This window comes from Thermobia domestica, chromosome 3, assembly GCF_964235325.1.
Source record: "Thermobia domestica chromosome 3, izTheDome1.hap1.1, whole genome shotgun sequence".
Classification (NCBI taxonomy): Eukaryota; Metazoa; Arthropoda; class Insecta; order Zygentoma; family Lepismatidae; genus Thermobia; species Thermobia domestica.
Genome location: NC_137456.1, coordinates 323,494,938 through 323,515,631, shown reverse-complemented (window position 1 = coordinate 323,515,631; position 20,694 = coordinate 323,494,938). Strand labels below are relative to the sequence as shown.

At 38.0% G+C, this 20,694-nt stretch overlaps 1 protein-coding gene across 4 annotated transcripts in view; it reads right to left on the bottom strand.

The window, feature by feature from the left end:
• The window catches only part of LOC145681178 (glycoprotein 3-alpha-L-fucosyltransferase A-like), a 304,701-nt gene that overhangs the window by 91,709 nt on the left and 192,298 nt on the right, over positions 1 to 20,694 (bottom strand). For all 4 annotated transcript variants that reach the window (XM_081752653.1, XM_081752655.1, XM_081752656.1 and 1 more), the window contains one exon: positions 11,118 to 12,229. In XM_081752653.1, coding sequence (XP_081608779.1) covers positions 11,118 to 12,199 — 1,082 coding nt within the window. In that variant the 5' untranslated portion in view covers positions 12,200 to 12,229. The remainder of the gene's footprint in view (positions 1 to 11,117; positions 12,230 to 20,694) is intronic.

The window sequence follows — 20,694 nt, the reverse complement described above, 5'->3', positions numbered from 1 at the left end:
TTCGTGAATATGGTTTTGATCAGTTAATATTGATCCTACAAATTAGAAAGTATCTATGTTATCGATGTCTTATTTAATATTGTGACATCTATGTGACAATAAAAAGCAATCTATGTGACACATCTATGTGACAATAAAAAAAGTTCCTTGAAATGATAGCAATGCTCAGTCCATTGATAATACGAAAGTGCTCTTTGAAATTTTTACTGCTAATAAGAAATGATGGTTTAACTTCTAATTCCATTTACATATTGAAATGAGCGCTACAAGAATTAAATGTTTATGATGTATTTTTTAAAAACTATTATTAATCTACAGAGGTCTTTGTAAACAGTATCCGCAACATAAACACAAAACAAAAGAACACGAACTTACTGCTTAGCTTCTTAAGAATGTCAACTATGTATATGGTATTCTGAAATTAAGTTCTTCAGATAGGAGAATGTTTTATAAAGCAGGGGTGCCCAGAAGGGGGGCTATGACGCAAACTGCGACATTGAAATATTTGGGGGGGTTAAAATCTATATAAATATGTTTGGTAATGGGGGTAAAATTAATCGAAAAGAAGACTTTTTTCATGGAAGAACACCTACGGATAGACAATTGGGGGGGGGTGCGTCATAGACATAAGGGGGGTGGGCACCACTAATTCAGGAGCTAATTCATGAACGTTGTAACCATAGACGCTCAGAGAGATTATAACCACAAATACAAGATATTATCAAAGCTATAAAATCATTTCATAAGTGTCAACATTTGTTAACAGTATTATTGAATGAAAAACAGTAAAATACTATAAAATTGAAAAGAATTCAAAGTTGCAACATTGTAGAACAAAGATACTCGGGTTGCAATAAGACTGATAACTGAATGTAGGAGGTACTTTACGCTACAGTATTTTTAGCTATATCACAAAAGTAATTGTCGTTTTTGTTACTACTGTATGTATTGCTAGTGATTGTAGAAGCGAGCAAAAGTTTTTTTTTTTTTTTTTTTTTTTTTTTTTTTTTTTTTTTTTAATGCAGGTATTCGTCGCTTTTGCCTTTACGAATTTCTAATTTAAGTACGATACACTGAGAAAAAATATATGTGGCTTACGTAAAATCGTATATTACATTTGTAAATCCTCTAGTTTTTGGACTTAAACATACAGCAAACGTATAACTGACAACTCATGTTTTATTATAATTTCTGTGTAAGTTTTCCATCTGTACGTACTTTCCGTATGAAACAATATAGGTGGTCAGGATCTCACATAACAAATGGACGTATATAACATATAGCTGACAAAGGTAACATACATCTGTTAGATATCAGACATCCTGCAACGGCATGATGTAACATCAAAGGGCAGTGTCTATGTAGCATACGGATAACGTATGCTCCGTACTGATTTCTCTAGTAAGCAAGAGGATTCCGTATATTTGTACAATACACCGATGTCCGGAGAACGGATTTTTCTGTGTAGTTATAAAGGTAACAAAGAAAGTTCTGTCGCTTTTGTGGAGCTCTATGTTCAATTGGCCTTCACACCGTGAGTTGAATGCGAATGGAGATAAGGCGAAGATCAGTTGTTGCCTCAGGTATATCCAACATACTACCTAGTTGTAGCAGTTCAGTTACATCGTGAACTTGCGTAAGGACAGAGTGAACATGGGACTTTCACAGAGGGCGTGTATGCTGTACGAGTTCAAACTAGAGTCAAACGCCGCTGCAGCGAAGCGGAAGATAAGTCAGGCCTTTGGTGAGGGTGTCGTGACTAGCGGTGGTTTAACAAGTTTAAGGACGGTGACGAAATACTCGAAGACGCATCACGTGCCGGAAGACCAACACATGTACAAAATAAAGATCTTCAGGCAGCAATTGAGGCGAACAGTGGCCAGACATGTGAGGAACTGGGACTACAGTGTGAGAGGAGAAACCATTTGGCAGCATCTTCATCAACCTGGGAGGCACTAGAAGTTGGCTCGATGGGTCCCACATGATTTGACTCAGGACCAGAAGGCAACGCGAGCAGACACCTGTGATTCTTTGCTGCCTCGTCTGAGGAAGGAGCCATTTCTGGACAGGGCGTTGACATGTGATGAGAAACGGGTCTTGTACGAAACTCCATGGCGCCGTTATCATTGATTAGCATCCCATGAACGGGTTCCAAAACAGCCCAAACCAGCGCTGAACCAGAAGAAGGTTCTTCTGTGTGTTTGGTGGACTGCTCGCGACATCGTGCATCGGAAACTGCTACCAGCTGGTCAGAGTATCAATACAACTGTGTACTGTCAACAGTTGAGCCATGTTGAAGAAAAACTCAAAACTCTGCAGCCAGCACTTCTAAATCGCAAAGGAGTTCTCCTGTTACAGGACAACGCTAAGCCTCACGTGGCTAGGATGACCCGGGACACCATTGTACGCCTTGGATGAGAAACACAATTGCATCCGCCATACTCCCCGCATATTGCACCGTCCGATTATCACCTAATCCATTCCTTGGACAATCACCTTAGAGAACGCCAGTTCAAATTCCTAGTAGAGGTGCAAAATGCACTTGATACCTTCTTCGCCTCACGGCCCACCAAGTCCTACCATGATGAAATCCATGGCCTTCCAGAACGTTGGCAGAGGTCGTCGATGCTGATGGGGACTATTTTTGATTTTCCAGATACGTCTTAGGTGACATATCGATGTTCGAAGGTTGTGGGTGAAAAAGCAACAGGACTTTCTTGGTTACCTTTATAATTATAAACGGCGAACCGCATCAATGTGTCACGCTAATTCCTAACCAAGAGTTCCGCTAATAGATGGCTCTACTGCTTGCCTACCTGGCACCAACAGATGCCGCTAGTGTGGAGGCAATTTACTGATTTAGAGTAGGGATGGCCAGACGGATCCGGATCTCGGATATCCGGATCCTATAAGATCCGGATCCGAAATTTCGGATCTTGGATCCGGATCCGGATCCGAAGTTTCGGATCTTGGCTCCGGATTCGGATCCGAAGTTTCGGATCTTGGATCCGGATCCGGAATTTCGGATCTTGGATCCGGATCCGAAGTTTGGGATCTTGGATCCGGCTCCGGAATTTCGGATCTTGGATCCGGATCCGGAATTTCGGATCTTGGATCCGGATCCGGAATTTCGGATCTTGGATCCGGATCCGAAGTTTTGGATCTTGGATCCGGAATTTCGAAGTTCAGATTCGGACTCCTGTTTTGAATATTTTAGGCCTTAGATTGACACCCAGAACTAAAATATCCATATGTATAAAATTTACTAGGTGAATTTTATCTAACTCAGTAGGAAGACAATTCAATTTAAATGACAAAAGATTACATCAAAATCTCATTTTCACATTTTTCGGGGTTAGACCACTGTTGCGCACACCCCATCCATCATTTAGTCTGTAGTATATCTTTAAACGTACTACAAGTATGCCACTTCCATCTCAAGTCAGTAGTTGTATAGATCTGCCTTTTTTTATACTATATTAATCAAGTTAGGATTAAAATTCGATTGTTTGTAAGACCTATGATAATATTTTCAGAATGAGTTAAAACGTTGAAAAACTGCATAGTAATGCTGCATATTTTCTTTGTGCCACATTGGAAATTAATGTAGTCTATCTGATACAGTCGGCTTTTATGATTAATCCAATGATCTGAACTCCTGCAGTATTACGCTAAAATCATGGATGTCTTAGAATTTTCATCATTTCTTTTTCTTTTTTTTCTTTTCTTTTCTTTTTTTTTTATTACGAGCAAAATAAATATCATAAGCGGTATTTTACATAATACATATAGACGCAGATCAGTCAGTTGATTGCTTAAAGTTTATAGCAAAGCTATTACATTTCTAAGACACTGGCGGCCTTAGAACAAAATCCATGGCTTTCCTATAAAATCTTAAATCTCTCTATATAAAAAGGGCCAAGTCCTGAGTGAGTGAGTGACAGATCATCGTACAGGCCAAATCGCTTAAGCTACAAATTTGAAATTTGGACAGTTTATAGGCTTTGTGACGTAGGATGCCACTAAGGAAGGACTTTGGGAAATTCGACGAGGAAGGGGGAAAATGGGGTGGAAAATATTGATGATTCTTGACGTTAGATACTTCAAATTTGGTATTTGGGTTTCTCATTGAAAATAATTTGATACTTGTTTAAGTGTTTTTTGATATTTAAATTAGAAGGGGCAGAGAAGATGTAGAAAGTAAAAGAAGGGGTGGTAATTGCAATTATTGCAATTAGTATAATAATATGCCTATATCTCGGAAACTTAAAGGGTTAGAAACATGGAATTTGATATTTGGACTTTTCACTTAAAATAAATAGATACGTATTTCAACGTTTCTTATATATATATATATATATATATATGTGCTCCAGAAGGGAAGAAAAAGGGCGAGAAGAAAATTAAGTGGGGATTACAATTATTTTATTAATATGTTCAATCCTTTGAGGTTAGAGACTTGAAATTTGGTATTTATATTTCTCATTGAAAATAATTTGACATGTGTTTCAGTGTTTTTTGACGTTATAGTAAAAAGGAAAAGAAAAGAGATGGAAAAGAAAGAGGGTGGGGATTGTAATTATTATAATAACATGTCGATATCTGGGAACCTCTGAAGGTTAGGAGCATAGAATTTGGTATTTGGACTTTACATTTGAAATAATTAGGTATGTACTTCAGCGTTTTTTTATGTATGTCTTAGAAGGGAAGAAAATTGGCGGGGAGAAAAGACTTTTATATCTCGGAATCCTGGAATGTTAGAGAAATGAAACTTGTTATTTGAACAAAAATTCGTTATGAAATGAAATCCTTGAGTTTTACGTCCCACGCTTATCCCGGTTAGGCTAAAGCAGACGGTGATTATAAGAAATAAATGAAATGGTGGAATGAAGAAAGTGGGAGGAAACGGGAAAACCCCGAGAAAACCCACGAGCACGGTGTTTGTCCACCACAAAGTCCACACGGTGCGAGCTGAGATCGAACCAGGGACCTTAAGCACCGGAGGTGAACGCTCTACCACTGAGCCACCGCGCCCCCTTAAAAATTCGTTATGTTTGCAGGCATATGATGTGCGAGGCCGTAGACCGAGCAAATGTGTGAGCCGGGGGGAAAGCCCACATGTACTCGCACTGAAATTCGGTATATCTCGGGATACCGGAATGTTTTTGCATACAACTTGATATTTGAACTGAGATTCGATATGGTTGTAGGTTTACGAGGTACGAGGTCATAGGCCGATCAAATGAGATATCAGAGGGTCTAAGGGTAAATCCCCAGCATTTCTTTTTAAATTGATTACGATTTGAGGCTTTCGTGGTGCGAGGCCCTAGTAACGGGGGTCTAGTGGCGAAGCCCCCAACTAGCCGAGGTCTATTAAGTATATAAATGTATTTGCGTAATGACTGGAAATTGCATGTAGGCCTATGCCTGTGGACAAAATTGCATAAGTAGCCACGAGAAATGACAATCCTTTAAAATGAAAATTTTAAAAAGCCACCAAAATGTACTCTTGAATGAGTTGTATATTATGTTTACGCAGGGGCGAATCCAGAACGGACTCCTGGAGGGGGCGGTTGGGGACGCTAGAAGTGAAAAATTACTTAGATGATCTGAAATTGCCACAAATTACTACTAAAGTACACTGTTAATGGTGGCGCTGGGTAGGGGTGAACGACTTTTCGCCTCCCCCTGGATCCGCCTATGTGCTTACATGAATGATATAGCTCCTTATACAACCTATGCAGAGTTAATAGTAGTGGATTACTAATTACAAAGATACGTGTTACTGCTCGAGGCTCCATATGGTATTTTGTATACATTAATACATTGATTTTGATACCTTAATTGCCATTTGGATTACTAATTACAAAGATACGTGTTACTGCTCGAGGCTCCATATGGTATTTTGTATACATTAATACATTGATTTTGATACCTTAATTGCCATTTAGAACTTTATTTCTACTATAATTCTTAATTCCATCTGGAGTGGTACGGTCACAGAGAAACGTATTTTTAAAGAAAGAACAAAAGTTTAACAAGAGCAAGAAAAGGAAGTTGCTCCTTAATTTAATTTGATCTATATTTTATGGGCTGTTCTATTAGCAATGGCCTAGCCCATCTCGACTAGGAAATTGCCTCATTTAGTGACCACAATAACTCAGAAACAATTAGGAAAGTAAGCAGCCTGAGCCTAATGAAGAAGCTTGTGCTTGAGACTGTTTCATCCCAGCATTTGACTAGTGTTACAGAAAACAAAGGACAAATTTTTCCACTAGAATCGAATCTGACAATGAGATTGCTCTCACCAAAGTCGACAGTGTTACTCAATCAAATTTGGAGTAATTGTGACATATTAAGGCACGAAAACCAAATATCAACAGAATGAAGAGAACTCAAGGCTGTCACACGATCGCATACCAAAAGTGTCTTAAAATCTTATTTTAAGCATAGGAATGAAAATCACTTTGTCAATAATTTCGAAAATTTTGCTTATTCGGAACACCCTAATTTTCTGACACAGAGTTTCGGATCCGGATCCAAGATCCGGTTTTTCGGGTCCGGATCCAAGATCCGAAATTTGAGATCCGGATCCAAGATCCGAAATTTGTGATCCAGATCCAAGGTTTGTTTTTTTGGATCCGGATCTTAGATCCGAAATTTCGGATCCGGATCCAAGATCCGAAATTTCGGATCCGGATCCAAGATCCGAAATTTCGGATACGGATCCAAGATCCGAAATTTCGGGTCCGGATCCAAGATCCGAAATTTCGGATCCGGATCCAAAAATATCCGGATCTGGCCATCCCTAATTTAAAGCTATTGTGATGATTGAATGAGAACCAGGGGTAAAAGTGGATCTGAAAAGGTAAAGGAATGCATGAGCTTACGCTATTCCCGTGCCTATCTTTGTCCATTGTAAGTATTATTATTATTATTATTATTATTATTATTATTATTATTATTATTATTATTATTATTATTATTATTATTATTATTATTATTATTATTATTATTATTTTAAGGAAGGCATGGTACGTCATATATAATTTTCGGAAGTGAGGGAAAGAGGATCCTAGAAGTTCCCCCTCACTTTTACGCCTGATTGCAACTACATTAAAACTTTATTGTTTCAATTTAATTAGTTCAAAATAGGAGAAGTATTACTATTTGTGTAACCGCGTGTTGGTTGTTGGCCAAACTACGAAATTGCATTAGTTAAATATAAGTAATAAGAGATTTTAATTAAACACGCTTTTAACCTATAGAATAGTGTATAGAGAACCGAAGGCATGGGCGCAACAGCTCGCTCCTTCGTTATTATTAATTGATTTAGGTCTAACCTCAAAGCGGTAAGAATTGTAAGAAAGCCTCACAGAACATACCTAGGTATAGATCATAGTCTGTCAAAATTGAACACTCTTTTTTTTTTCTATGAACTCATTCCTGGCTGGCTAAGTGATTAAGTGGCGACTTTGATGTGGGAGAACCAGGTTCGATTCCCGGCAGGAGTTCATGTGGTTCGGATTCTACGTTAAGCTCTAGGTCCACATCTCATAGAGCCTCGCTTCTAAAAGAGACATTCAACTGAAAATCAAATCAAATCGAACATTTTTTTTTTTTTACGGAAGCTATTGTGAGACGTATTTCCTAAATGTATTATAGGAGAGAAAGTGTTAAATTTACTCTCCAAGTGTCGACTGACTTTCCACTCAAGCAGGGAGAATAATTCCGAAGCCTCAGAAAAATGTATACCATATTCCACAAATATCAAGCATTTAAAAAAAAAAAAAAAAAAAACGAAAATTATCATGGGGCATTTGTTTCTTAAGGGGGCAGACTACTAAATATTTTTCAAAAGCTAACAATTTTTCTTTTGCCAGTTTTTCGCAACTGAAAAGAGATAATGAAATGAAACTTACCTCAGTAATAGATAATGTTATTCTACGCCCGAAAATACGAATCGTAAGAATTTTAAGTGTTGCCATCCATAGAAATTACAGTCTGACCAGAATTTGAATTAACCAAAAATTAGGTTATAGCGACTAGAAAAACGAACTCAACGGCATTGATGACTTACCATTCTGTCTGTGTTCCTTGTTAATTATTTTTAAATAATAATTGTATTTTAATTCTACTGATAATTAAAATTGTTTATTTTGTACTCTTTATTACAAAAAAAATACAAATATTTAAAAAGTAGTTAACAAGGAACACAGACAGCACGATAAGTCATCAATTGCCGTTCAGTTGATTTTTCTAGTCGCTGTCATATTCTAGGTTTTTGGGTAATTCAAATTTTGGTCACACTGTAATTTCTATGGACGGCAACACTTAAAATTCTTCCGATTCGTATTTTCGGGCGTAGAATAACCTTATTTATTACTGAGGTAAGTTATATTTCATTATCTCTTTTCACTTACGAAAAACTGGCAAAAGAAAAATTGTTAGCTTTCTAAAAATATTTAGTAGTCTGCCCCCTTAATTTATGGAAGGATTTACCCCTTATTCTTCACTGGTTTTAACTTCATGCAATTGGGATGATTCTTCTTCTTCCTCTTCTAAGCTTTCTTCCCATTTAGCTGGGAGTTGGCTTCGGATCATTGTTCTTCACCTGTTTCTATCTGTGTTATATCTTCTGTGACACCACACTGTACCATATCTCCGCACTTCTTCTTTGGCAAGGCTCGTGCTCGTTTTCAAATCAGTTTTATAGCTTCCATTCGGTAAGCTACGTATTCCAAAAGTCTTCTTCTTACTTGACTAAACTACGTCAGTCGACTTTCTTGTAGTTTTTCTACTACTGCTCACCGGATCACTTCATTCTTAATTCTGTCTTTTCTCTTCACTCCACATATCCATCGCAGTTTCTTCATTTCCGCAACATGCAACTTCTATTCCTCACATAGTCCAACATTCCGCTTCATATAATATGGCTGGTCTCACTGCTGTTTTGTAAACTTTTCCTTTAGGGTGTGTTGGTATCCTACGGTCACACAACACTCCTACAGTTTTTTTCCATTTTATCAAACCGCGCTAATTCTGCTGTGTCTATCCTCTTCTATTCCTGCATTTTCTTGCAGTATTGACCCTAAGTGCTTGAATTTTTTTTATGATTACTACCTCTTCTTCGTCCAGTCGTATTCTTGTATTGACTTGATTTGATTGATTTTGAGTTTAGCGTCCCTTTCAGCAGTGAGGCTATATGAGACGTGGACCTACAGCTTAACATGGGATCCAAATCGCATGAGCTCCCACCAGGAATCGAATCCGGGACTCCCACGTCGAAGGCGCGATGCTAACCGTTTAACTATGAGGGAGATAATATTCTTATATTCTCGAATATAGAGGATGTTCATTTATTATGTAGCCAAAATCACTGGTGAAATCCTCTCACCTAAATAATTTGTAAAAAAAAAAAAAAAAAAAAGTCCATATGAACATAAGGCGAAAACCGCGTTATTTTAAAGTTAGCTTGAAAACTATGAGATATATCAAATACAGCCAAAGAGGAACTAATACATTCTCTATCTAAATACCTATGTTTCAAAGTTGGGTTGTACCGGCGCACATGATTTTAGAGAGAGAGGTGGGAGAGCGGAACCTATACAGAAGCTCCCTCTATAAAATCCGTTCCGCCGATATTTCACAACTCTGAAACAGTTATTTAGATAGATATTGTACTAGTTCCTATAATATTTCTTGAACTGCCTTTGATATCTCTCATAGTTTTCGAGCTGGGCAGCCTCAAAGTTACAATTTACTCGATTTTGGCATCCCGTAACTTTGAAACAACGCGTTTTCACCTTATGTTCATATGGACTCTTTTATTGCTTAGGTGTGAGTATTTCATCAGTGATTTTTGGCTTTATAATAAATGAACACCCTGTATATTTCCTGGAAGGACAACGTAAGAATTCTCTCTTTGTTATACTAATTCTAATCGCTTTGCTCTCCAATGCTCTTGGCATTTGATTTCCAAACAAAAAGAAGTAGGGGAAGAGGGAGAATTTTGCCTATAAATTCCCTGAAAAAAAAATCCTTATATATAGACTTTTGCAAAAATAAAACCTATCTTGATAGAAGAAATGGAGGTAGCCCAAACCCCTGGGGACACAGACAGTACATCCAACAGTGGGGAAACAGTACTAGGCTAGCAAACCCAATGTTGAACCTACGTCGTAATTGTTGCTTTGCCGAACATTTGGAAACCAACTCCATTGCCAACGTAACTTCTACAGAAGACGTAGAAATTCCGATACGAAATAGTTCCGAAAAACGTCGAAACTATTGGACAAATAACAAGAAATTGTTCATTGGGCAACATTCATTATAAGTATGTTGGGCCAACTTATTTTTTAACTTAATTTTACAATTAACGAACTGGTAACTATGTCGACCATTATCATAAGTAGGGTCTATAAGTGTGTTTTTGAGATAATAAAGGACTTACTATCAATAATGAGAAAAGACCATAAGCAAGGACGAAAGAACGCAATTACACATAGTTGAAGAAAATAATAACAAGTGGCGTTATCTTGGTTCGTTTTTTTTTTATTATTATTATCATTTCTCTCCTAATTCAAGCAACGAAACAACGACATATGTGTTATCTTTTAAAAATATAGCAACAACAACGAGGCTGGAGAGAAAATACGTGGCTAAACATAGATCTACCCATTAGTTACCACCAAAGACGAGCTATAAACTAAACCTCTCTAACCCCATAGTTCCTTCATGGAGGGTATATGACATTTGATTTACATTAACAAACATTTTATTTTAATTGCTCCAATTAATAATAACTATACAACACTGAGAGATCCTACAGAACTATAATATCTAATAGTCTTCAACAATTTAATATTGTTATCGTGCATCAGGATACCGACATTAATAAATAATTGAAAACAATAGAGGCCCCAAGGAAAAGCCTTGTGGTATTCCTCTTTTAATTGTTCCAGCCATAGAGAATGTGGTCCTTATATTTACCCTAAATTTTGTACTCGCTAAATATAATAATAATAATAATAATAATAATAATAATAATAATAATAATAATAATAATAATAATAATAATAATAATAATAATAATAATAATAAACTAGACTACTTACCCAAGCCCGTTGACGAAGAATTTCTCTGTGATGTAGTCTTTGCAATTGGAATTCTCGAAAGCTAAATAAAACTTATATTCCCGGTCCAATAGTTTGAAACACTCATCTTGACGTGTGCGGGGACACTTCTTGGTACCACACGAACCATAAATATCAACATTTATATATTTTTGTAGTTCATGAGCATATTGAAGACGCCCATTGCGGGCTCCACAATTCGATACAAACCACGCAACTTGTTTCGTCTTATTGAAAGCGTAGTTCACTTCTTGAGGTTTTTGTTTTACGCGCTCATCGTAGTACGCCCATCGTTCGTACGGCGCCACAACGTCACTGTCCCATCGATACGTTGCTGTCCAATTAAATACGTCGTGGTAACTCGCGAAATGTGGTGTATGATACGGACACTCTAGTAAGTACAAGATCCAAACTTGGCGCGGAGGGCGTCGAAACCCAGTCATTCCAAAATGTTCTTTGAACAAAATGGCGTCTGCATCTTTTGCTTCGTCTTTATTGGTAGTAATAGTACACGTGTCTATCGGGCAATGATTTTTGGTAAATACTTCTCTACCTGCTGTCAATGGTGCCCATGAACTTAATCCGTTAAACATAAGAATCTTTTTAAGGGGAACTGAGTCAGAATCCGCGACGACGTCATCCTCACTTATTGGAGGCACGAACATCAACTGATTGGTGATTCTGTCAGAATTTGGGTCTTCGTGCGGCCACAGTTTCGCTACTCTTTTGTTAGTCTTCTTGTTTCGAGCGGCAGGTTTAGGTCTTCGAGATCCACCGATCATATACCATGGTCTTTCGAAATAGTCACCATGAGCAGGTGGCAACGCAGCACCTCTGGGCCCAATGCTGGGAGCAGGCTCTCCATCTTGCTTCAGCACATCATCAACCTCATTATCATCATCGTCCGTGTTGTCTTCGGTGACAGCCTCGGTGGGTCGAGTCAGCTGGGCAGCCAATGACCTATCCCATATCTCCTTCTGATGGACATTGATGGCCAAGAACAGGAAACAGGTGATACCAAGCAGGTAAATGAAGCTTCTGCGGAGAGATATCCGAGGGGGCATGTTTCAACTAGTGACTCATCATTCACACGCCTGCAAAGAAAAAATGAATAAAGCGTAAGTTATTATTACATTTCCTCTTTGATTATCACAAGATATTCATTATCAAACAATTTCACAGTTATAATACTATTAAACAAAGTATTTGAAATGTTATTCAATTTCGCAACATTTATTTTCATAATAAGTAGAATTTTAGCTACCTTTCTGAATATTTGCTTTTCTCTTTCTTTCTTATGATAGAATTTCTAGGTCATAATATGCATTCTCTCATATGAAAATCAATCACTTTCCCAGCATTTAAGGCAGTGGTGTCTCTTAAGACAGGGTTTCTCAACCTTTTCCACCGGCGTACCACCAAAGCATATTATTAATTAATACTACCATAAGTCGTACGTACCACAAACAGTACCTCGCGTACCACCAGTGGTACGCCTACCACAGGTTGCGAACCCCTATTTTAAGAGAAGCTACATCGGTAAAATTTTAAACTTTTTCGTTACAAGCTAATGGTGGAAAGTTTCATACAGCTTCAGAAAGTTGTACACAAAAATTATTAGGTAGGTAAGGGTTTTTCCTCTAGCTTGCAAAGACAACATTTAAAGTTTTACTATGTGATTTCTAGCGTTCTTAAAATCATTATAATGATATAATTAAAGTTCGATTATGACTTTTTCAATGAAAAACTATGTCTTCCCTAAGAACAATCTCATGAGCACAATCTAAAACGGCCTGTGGGTACTTCTGATCTCACCTTTCTCATTCAGGCAGGGTGGTCCCAAAGTAGGTATACAGTCCCGTACTTATCAATTCATTGCTTTTTATATCATTTCTGATTGTTATCCATCAGGCAGACTTAGTTTCTTTATTATTTGTTCTTAATGTGTTTTTACTTATCTATATATATAAAAGAGAACGTACAATTCTTTGTCCGCTCATCACGCTAATACGGCTGAACCAATTTCTTTCATTTTTGGGGGGTTATTAGGATTTGGACCCTAGATGGTTTTTATCATATCACTTTAATTTTTAATTACCAGTGTCTTGAGATAATTGACCATTCAGGTGTCCACAAATCCTTTGTTAGTTCATCATAGGTAAAAATAAACGTATTTATATGCAACCCGCATGACCGTGTCACTCGGCGGGTTAACATAAATGACAGGCGATATACAGCGGAAAATAGCTTGAATCTTCTGTTTAAAATTTTTTAATTGATTTGCTTATTTTTAGAGACACTTTTACAATATGCCAGCACCGGGATGACCGCAGCGAAGCGGGGCGGGTTAACATAAATGACAGGCGATATAATGTTAAGATTTACTGCAATCTTCTATGGTTTTTATCATATCACTTGAAAGCGAAAAAGTAAAAATTATCTAAGTAACAAAGTTTATTGCGTCCCGGGGTGACCGCAGCGAAGCGGGGTGAACGCTGCTAGTATCTTAAGCACGGAACAGCCGAAGCAAGTAAACCTATAAGCTAGAATGTTATACTTGATCAATGCAGGGGTGTATATCTATTTTCGACCACCTTGTATAAACGAGAAGTGATCGAAACAAAGATTACAAAGCATAAAACTTTATGTTATTCATTGTAATTTAACGAACATTTATTTGTAGATTAATAACATGTTTGTCTTGGTGCAAGTCTGAAGGCTTCGGATTCTAATCATGTATATCTGACTCGTCTGGAAAATCGGCCGAGAGTAGAAATGAGGTCAGTAGTGAGGTTCCTGTGCGACACTACACCTGCTGACATTCTATCTTTCAGTTTTACGTCCCACGGTTATGCCGGTTAGGCTAAAGGAGACGGTGATGATGAGAGATGAGTGACATGGTGGTATGAAGAAAGTGGGAGGAAACGGGAGAACCCCGAGAAAACCCACGAGCACGGTGTTTGTCCACCACAAAGTCCACGCGGCGCGAGCCGGGATCGAACCAGGGACCCCAAGCACCAGAGGTGAACGCTCTACCACTGAGACACCGCGCCCCCTGCTGACATTCTAGGCAGATTGTACAGGTGTAACGGGAGGGCTAAATATCAAAGTAACATGTAGGGAAATGGTGGAGTGCATTTAAAGAAAGACGGACTAATATTGTTAATGACAACCCTGAACACAGCGCCAGATACAATACTTCAACCACTGACGTTACACTTGGAACGACTAGAGCACGTACCCCTTCTACTGTCTGTGTATCGGGAGAGCTAAATTTCAAAGTAACATGTAGGGAAATGGTGGGATGCTTTCAAAGAAAGACGGACTAATATTGTTAATGACAACCCTGGACATAGCGCCAGATACAATACTTCAACCACTGACGTTACACTTGGAACGACTAGAGCACGCACCCCTTCAACTGTCTCCTAGCCTCAGTGACTTTTACCTTTCCTCCGTTCTAAAGCAGGAAAAAACGGCTGGCCACCATTATCTGGCATGCAAGGATGTTACAAATAGAGGATCTGCCCATATGTATCTTCATCCTATTAAATCGATGAAGACAAAAAACAACCGAGCATCGGCACGTCTGATTAGCTACTCTTGTTTCTGCCATCGTCTGATTGGCTAATTTCGTTTCCACCATGATTGTTGGCTCAAAACATTGCGATCCTATTGGGCGGAGTGGGAAGAGTAGGAGTGGCGAAACTGTGACGTATGGCTTCAAGATTTTGTTGTAAGGGCAGATCCTCTTTTTTGTAAGATCCTTGCTGGCATGTGATTGTGTCAAGACCGTTGCCTCACGCTGGCTACGACAACTTGATGCGGATTTCTATCCAAATGGTATAGAAAATTGTATCTACCGTTGTGATAAATGGTTGAACAAAACCTGTAGGTTACATTGAGGACTATTGTTAAGTGCACTCTACCATCAGGTGTGTTGATCTTCGAGCTATGTCTCACATATAAGTCATAATAGGCTTTGTAACCTTTTTTTTTTTCGATCATCCCTCGTAACATTGCTTATGAGCAGCGACACAACTAAGCTAGTTGTCGCCTGGGGCAAGAACTCGCCTTAGCACCCTCACCCCTGACCAACCAAATCAAAAAGCTACCCGACTACACCTGATATTGGCACCACACACTAATTCTCCTATTCCATTTTTAATTCAGTGGTAAAGCTTGATTTCAAAATTGCAGTAAATAATTTAATTTTTAATAAAAGATTAATTAGTTTTTGATATTCTTATATTCTTATCATAATAACTGCAAATCCCAATGTTTTTTTGGAATTATATCGGGATGAAACAACAGTCTGTTGCTTTAGAATAGAATATGTAATTATGGAAAACAGTCAAGCTGTTGTCTCGAGATTATACTAATGACATTTTTGCAAATCTCTTAAATCGATTATGTTAAATGAAAACACAAATGCTAGAACTAAAAATTAACTTTGCGGGCTCCTTTGGCTCCAAAGGTTTTTACAAGGTCTTCAAAAGATAGCTTTGAAGCTAATTCATACTCTATGGATATGACTCTAAGGTTGATGAGTTGTTATTATCCTGTTAAATTTCTGAGGTAATTTTTGTGATCTTCAGTGTGCTAAAACTCCTTTCCTTGCCTTATAGTAAAAATAAATATTTGACCAGTTTTGCGCCCCCAAACCGCCGCCCAGGGCACAAGCCCCATTTGCCCCCCTTACTTGCATCACTGCTCATGAACCACTATTTTTTTAAGTTATGAAGTTGGTGTTTAATGGGAGGAAAGTTAAATACGATATTGTAAAAAAAAGATGTATATAACAGTTAAGATTTCTTATGTCAACAGTAGCAGTTCTATTAACTCTTCCAAGAAGTATCCTCAAGGACATTTTTTTAAATAATCTTCTTTTTCTTTCTTCATTTTTTATCCGAGAAAAAAGTGAACAAGGCATAAAGCGTTGAATCGTAAACCGGATGGGTAACTAACTCTGTTTGAGAGCAAGGCTTTATTGGAAGAGCAAAACCAATTAGGAGGTCTTTGATTTGTTGACGATGGAAACACCCTTCCGCTAGTCACACAACATATACCACCTCCTCTTCACAGTTTGCACTTCACTTCACTTCACTTCCATCAAAGCATATCACATCACTTTATCGAAGAGATGTAATGCCTCACAAGGGGAAGGAATCCTTCATTTTTCAAAGTATTTTTTTTTTTTTTTTTTACAGATTTTTTCCTTGCAAAATGTTGAAATTGTTTCAGAATTTCAATGTAAATGAACAAATAATACTGTAGTTTAGTCCATTACATTTCTCTGTATATATATATATATATGATGGCACAAAAGTAGGTATATACCCCTACATTGATCAAGTATAACATTCTAGCTTATAGGTTTACTTGCTTCGACTGCTTCAAGCCTAAGATATAAGTAAAAAGACATTAAAAACAAATAATAAAGAAACTGCGCCTTATGCAGAGTCATTTTGAACCGTGATTAGTGCAATACTACAAAGTTCGACTAACATATGTTTCCTGCAGTAGTCAGGCCTTTAGTATGACGCTAATCAGACGTCAAAATGAATCTGCATAAGGCCTACTAAGTCTACCTGACGGATAACAATAAGAAAGCAATGAGTTGATCAGTACGGAGCTGTATACCTACTTTTGGGCCACCCTTTATATATATATATATATATATATATATATATATATATATATATATATATATATATATATATATATATATATATATATATATATAAGACTATCCGTAATAAGCCTCAGGATAGGTGAATTAATCAATGCATTTTCTATAGGGAAAATAGGTTCACTCGAGCAGATGGTTCTACCACCAAATAGAAAGTTTATAGGTAAATAATACGATGTGAAACATTTTTGTGGAGAAATGAGAGTGTGAATATAAGTAATTGCTGTCAGTGCACAGCATATTGAAATGAATTTTGAATGATAGTGGAAGTATTGTATCTTTCATTGTGCTCTTCCAATGTCCTCATTTTTGCGTATATTCCCCTCATCGATAACGTGCCTGCTGTTAGGGACGCCAACTCCTGCTACCGTTCGGGCCCCGTGCTGCGCTCCTGCAATGACTCAGTTAGATAAAATTCGTGTGTTTTAGTGGCCATCTATCATAAATGGTTCGTGTTTTACGCACTATGGTTTTTATGCCACACTGTGTTTAAACTGAGCCTTCCTGAAGTCAATCTGCAAGTAGTCATGGAGCTCCTCATTTACTGCATGCTCTGCTAAAAGAAATGCAAAGCTTTAACCTAACCTAAAAATGTAAGAAATGTGTCAAAATTTGATAGAACCGCCTGCTCCAGTAATGCCAGGAAAACTGCCAATTCAAAATAATACTTTTGTGTAAGTCTCTGTAATGTTTCAGGAGAATATCAGATGTCTCTTGCTTTTGTAACTGATATTTCTATTAGTAGATAAGAAATATTATTGAATTACTACATTGTTAGTGATTTTTAAAATAAAAATAACGTGATAAAAATCAAGGAATAACTTTGCCTAATTAAAGTATGTTTAAACATTAGTAATTAATTCCTTTTCATAGTGCTCCTAGAAGATAACTGTGGCAAATATCCCTTACTATAGATTATAAAGAAAGATATAGATACGTCAGGAATTCATACGAGTAGCGAACAATATTATAAGACACAGTGCCACGACGTGTTTGAACAGCATTTGTGTGGATTTCCGTTTGTTGCTGTGACAGTTGGAAAACATGGACAGAGGTAAAATCTTATAGACTATAGATACCAGCGCTGGAGTCATTGTGCTTAAAAATGTGGGCTTTTCTATTCGCTAGTTAGCATGCAAATTAAAATTTCCTCTATCCCCTATTGGTGATTTCATCAAAGGTTTTCAGCAAACAGGAACGAACACGGACAGAAATCGAACTCGAAGGTGTGGTACTACGTTATGTGCAAAAACTCGTAATATTGTAGTGTCTAGTAAAAGTCATATGAAGCTTACTGCACGGGAACTTTAGTCGTAGTGACCCTAGAAAAATTACAATTAGAACTGTGCAAAGACGATTAAGAGTAGGTATGGAAGAGTTGTTGTCTGAAACCATTGCTACAGTGTGGAATCAAACGAAACAAATTTCAATGGGTCTCGAAACACACAAATCGGACAATAGTGGAAACTGTGTTACAGACGGATGATTCAAAATTTCAACATTCTATGATTGAGTTTATGTTAGAAGATCTGTTACAGAGAAGATGCATCCTCACTATTTAACCTAGACTATTAAGCATGGAGGAGGTTCTGTAATTGTTTTGGAGTGTTTCGCAAATAATGGAGTTGGTTCGCTTCACAGAGTATAAGCAAATATGAACAATAATAGTTATCATTCTATTTTAAGCAGGTATGCTACTTCTTCAGGATTGCGATGATTTGTCGCGGATTTACTCGTCAGCAGGATAATGATCCGAAGCACATCTCCAAACTTTGTTCTAACTACCTTCAACACAAACAAACTGAAAGAGATATTTGTATCATGGAATGTACTAACAGTCTACGGATCTCAACCCCATCAAATTTCTATGGTAAGAGCGGGACATATGTGTACGAAAAGGCTGTCCAACATCTGTTGATGATATGTCTGACATCAATGGCGCCGATCCTTGAGGGCTGAGGAGGTCCGCCCCCCCCAAAGCTCATGTGGCCCCCATTGTATTTATGAATATACAATATTTGGCATAATTTGAATGCAATTTGTCTTAAAATCCTCATATTTATGCCTTCTGCATCTGAATGATCCCTCCCCCCAAATTTACAGAGAAATCGGTGCCTCTGTCTGATATTATGCAGAATGCTTGGAGTAATATTTCAGACAAATGTCGGCAAAAACTTGTAAAATGCATGCCTCGATTGATGAAACCTGTGATAGCAGCGAAGGGCGGTTTCTTTAACTACAAAAATATTTAAACAATTTGTCATTTTTTTCTTGTATAACGTCGGTATATTATTCTGATTCAAAGCCATTTTGTGTTTGTATCACTGTGTTTCTATATACAAAACGGTATATGAAACATGTTAGGTATATGAAAAATAATAATCAAGAAATAAAAATTAGGATTTCCATAGAAAAAAAAAGAGAAATCGTGCGCGCGGAAGTTTTTCCGTTAAAACGAGTTTTTCTACAACTACCATATCAGAAAAATATAATTACATAATAGAAATATTCTAGTAAGAACATACGAAGAAAAATCAAAAAAGTATTTGCGTTTTTTTTCTTTTTTTTTTCGAGTTTGTACTATAAAATCGAGATATACAAGCTATGTGAGCAGTTTCTTGGAATAGCTCCAGTGTAACTTCCGATTTTTTCGAACGCATGACGCTGTTACCAGTTGCAAAAGATGGCCGAAGTGCTCAGAATGTGCACGCCGTATAAGCAGCGAAGTTATTCTTCGTTTTCTATGGTGCAAGGAACACACAGACCCACATATATTCATAGGGAAATGGTGCCGGTGTGTTGGACAAGTGTTCAGTAGTGCAAAGTGTTCAGTGGCGGTGGAAGGAGTTTGAAAATGAACGCGAAAATATCCAGGACAATGAGCGATCGGGCCGATCTCGTTCCTTGCTGACACCAGACAACATTACGCGTGTTGACGACATGATCAAAGCGTTTCGACGTGTTCATCTGAAGGGCATTGCCAGAGAGCTTGACATTTCCTATGGTAGTGTTTATGACCCTATTTATACAACTCGTTGGGATACCGCAATGTGTCACGTCAGTGGGTTGATATGCTTCTTAATGATGTCAAAAGCAGGCCGGTAGCCAGCCCCAAAATTTAGGGGGGTCCGATCCAACCATATTATAGTTCATTTGCAAGTCTACCGTGAAAATTTTAGGGGGCCAGCAAAATTTTAGGGGAGGTTGGCCCCCTAGATCCCCTGGATACGGGCCCGGTCAAAAGAGCAAGCGAGTGGTCATGCCACTGAACCATTTGCAGCGTTAGGTCGACAAAAGCGATAGTTTCCTGGCTCTCATTGTCACTGGCGACGAAACGTGAATACTGCATTACAGTTCCGAGTCGAAACAGCAGAGAATGGTGTGGAAACATTCTGGGTCGCTAGTAACGAAGACATTCCGAAACACCATTGACCGGTAAACTGATGCTCACAGTGTTTTGGGACAATCGGGGAACACTCCTACTGGATTTCCTGCCAAGAGATGAAACCATGAACGCAGATCATTTCTGTTGCACACATTCCCATCTGTGAACAGTCAGGGATACTAGCGATATGCTTTTCTTAATGACAACGCAAGATCACACGTGGCGAACAAAACAATCGCAAAACTTCACTCTTGGAAGTAGGAGATTATGAAGCATCCCCTTACAGTTTAGACCTTGCCCGCAGTGATTACGCTCTTTTGGGTCCATTGAAGAAGTTCTTGGCTGGAGTAGATGTTAACGAACGACACTGAAGCGTGAACGTTGCTCGTCGTTGGTTCCATGATCAGTCGTACGTTCTACGTACAGCAGGAATCCAGAAACTTGTGGTACGGTGGGACAAGTGCTTCAACAAATGTGCTGAT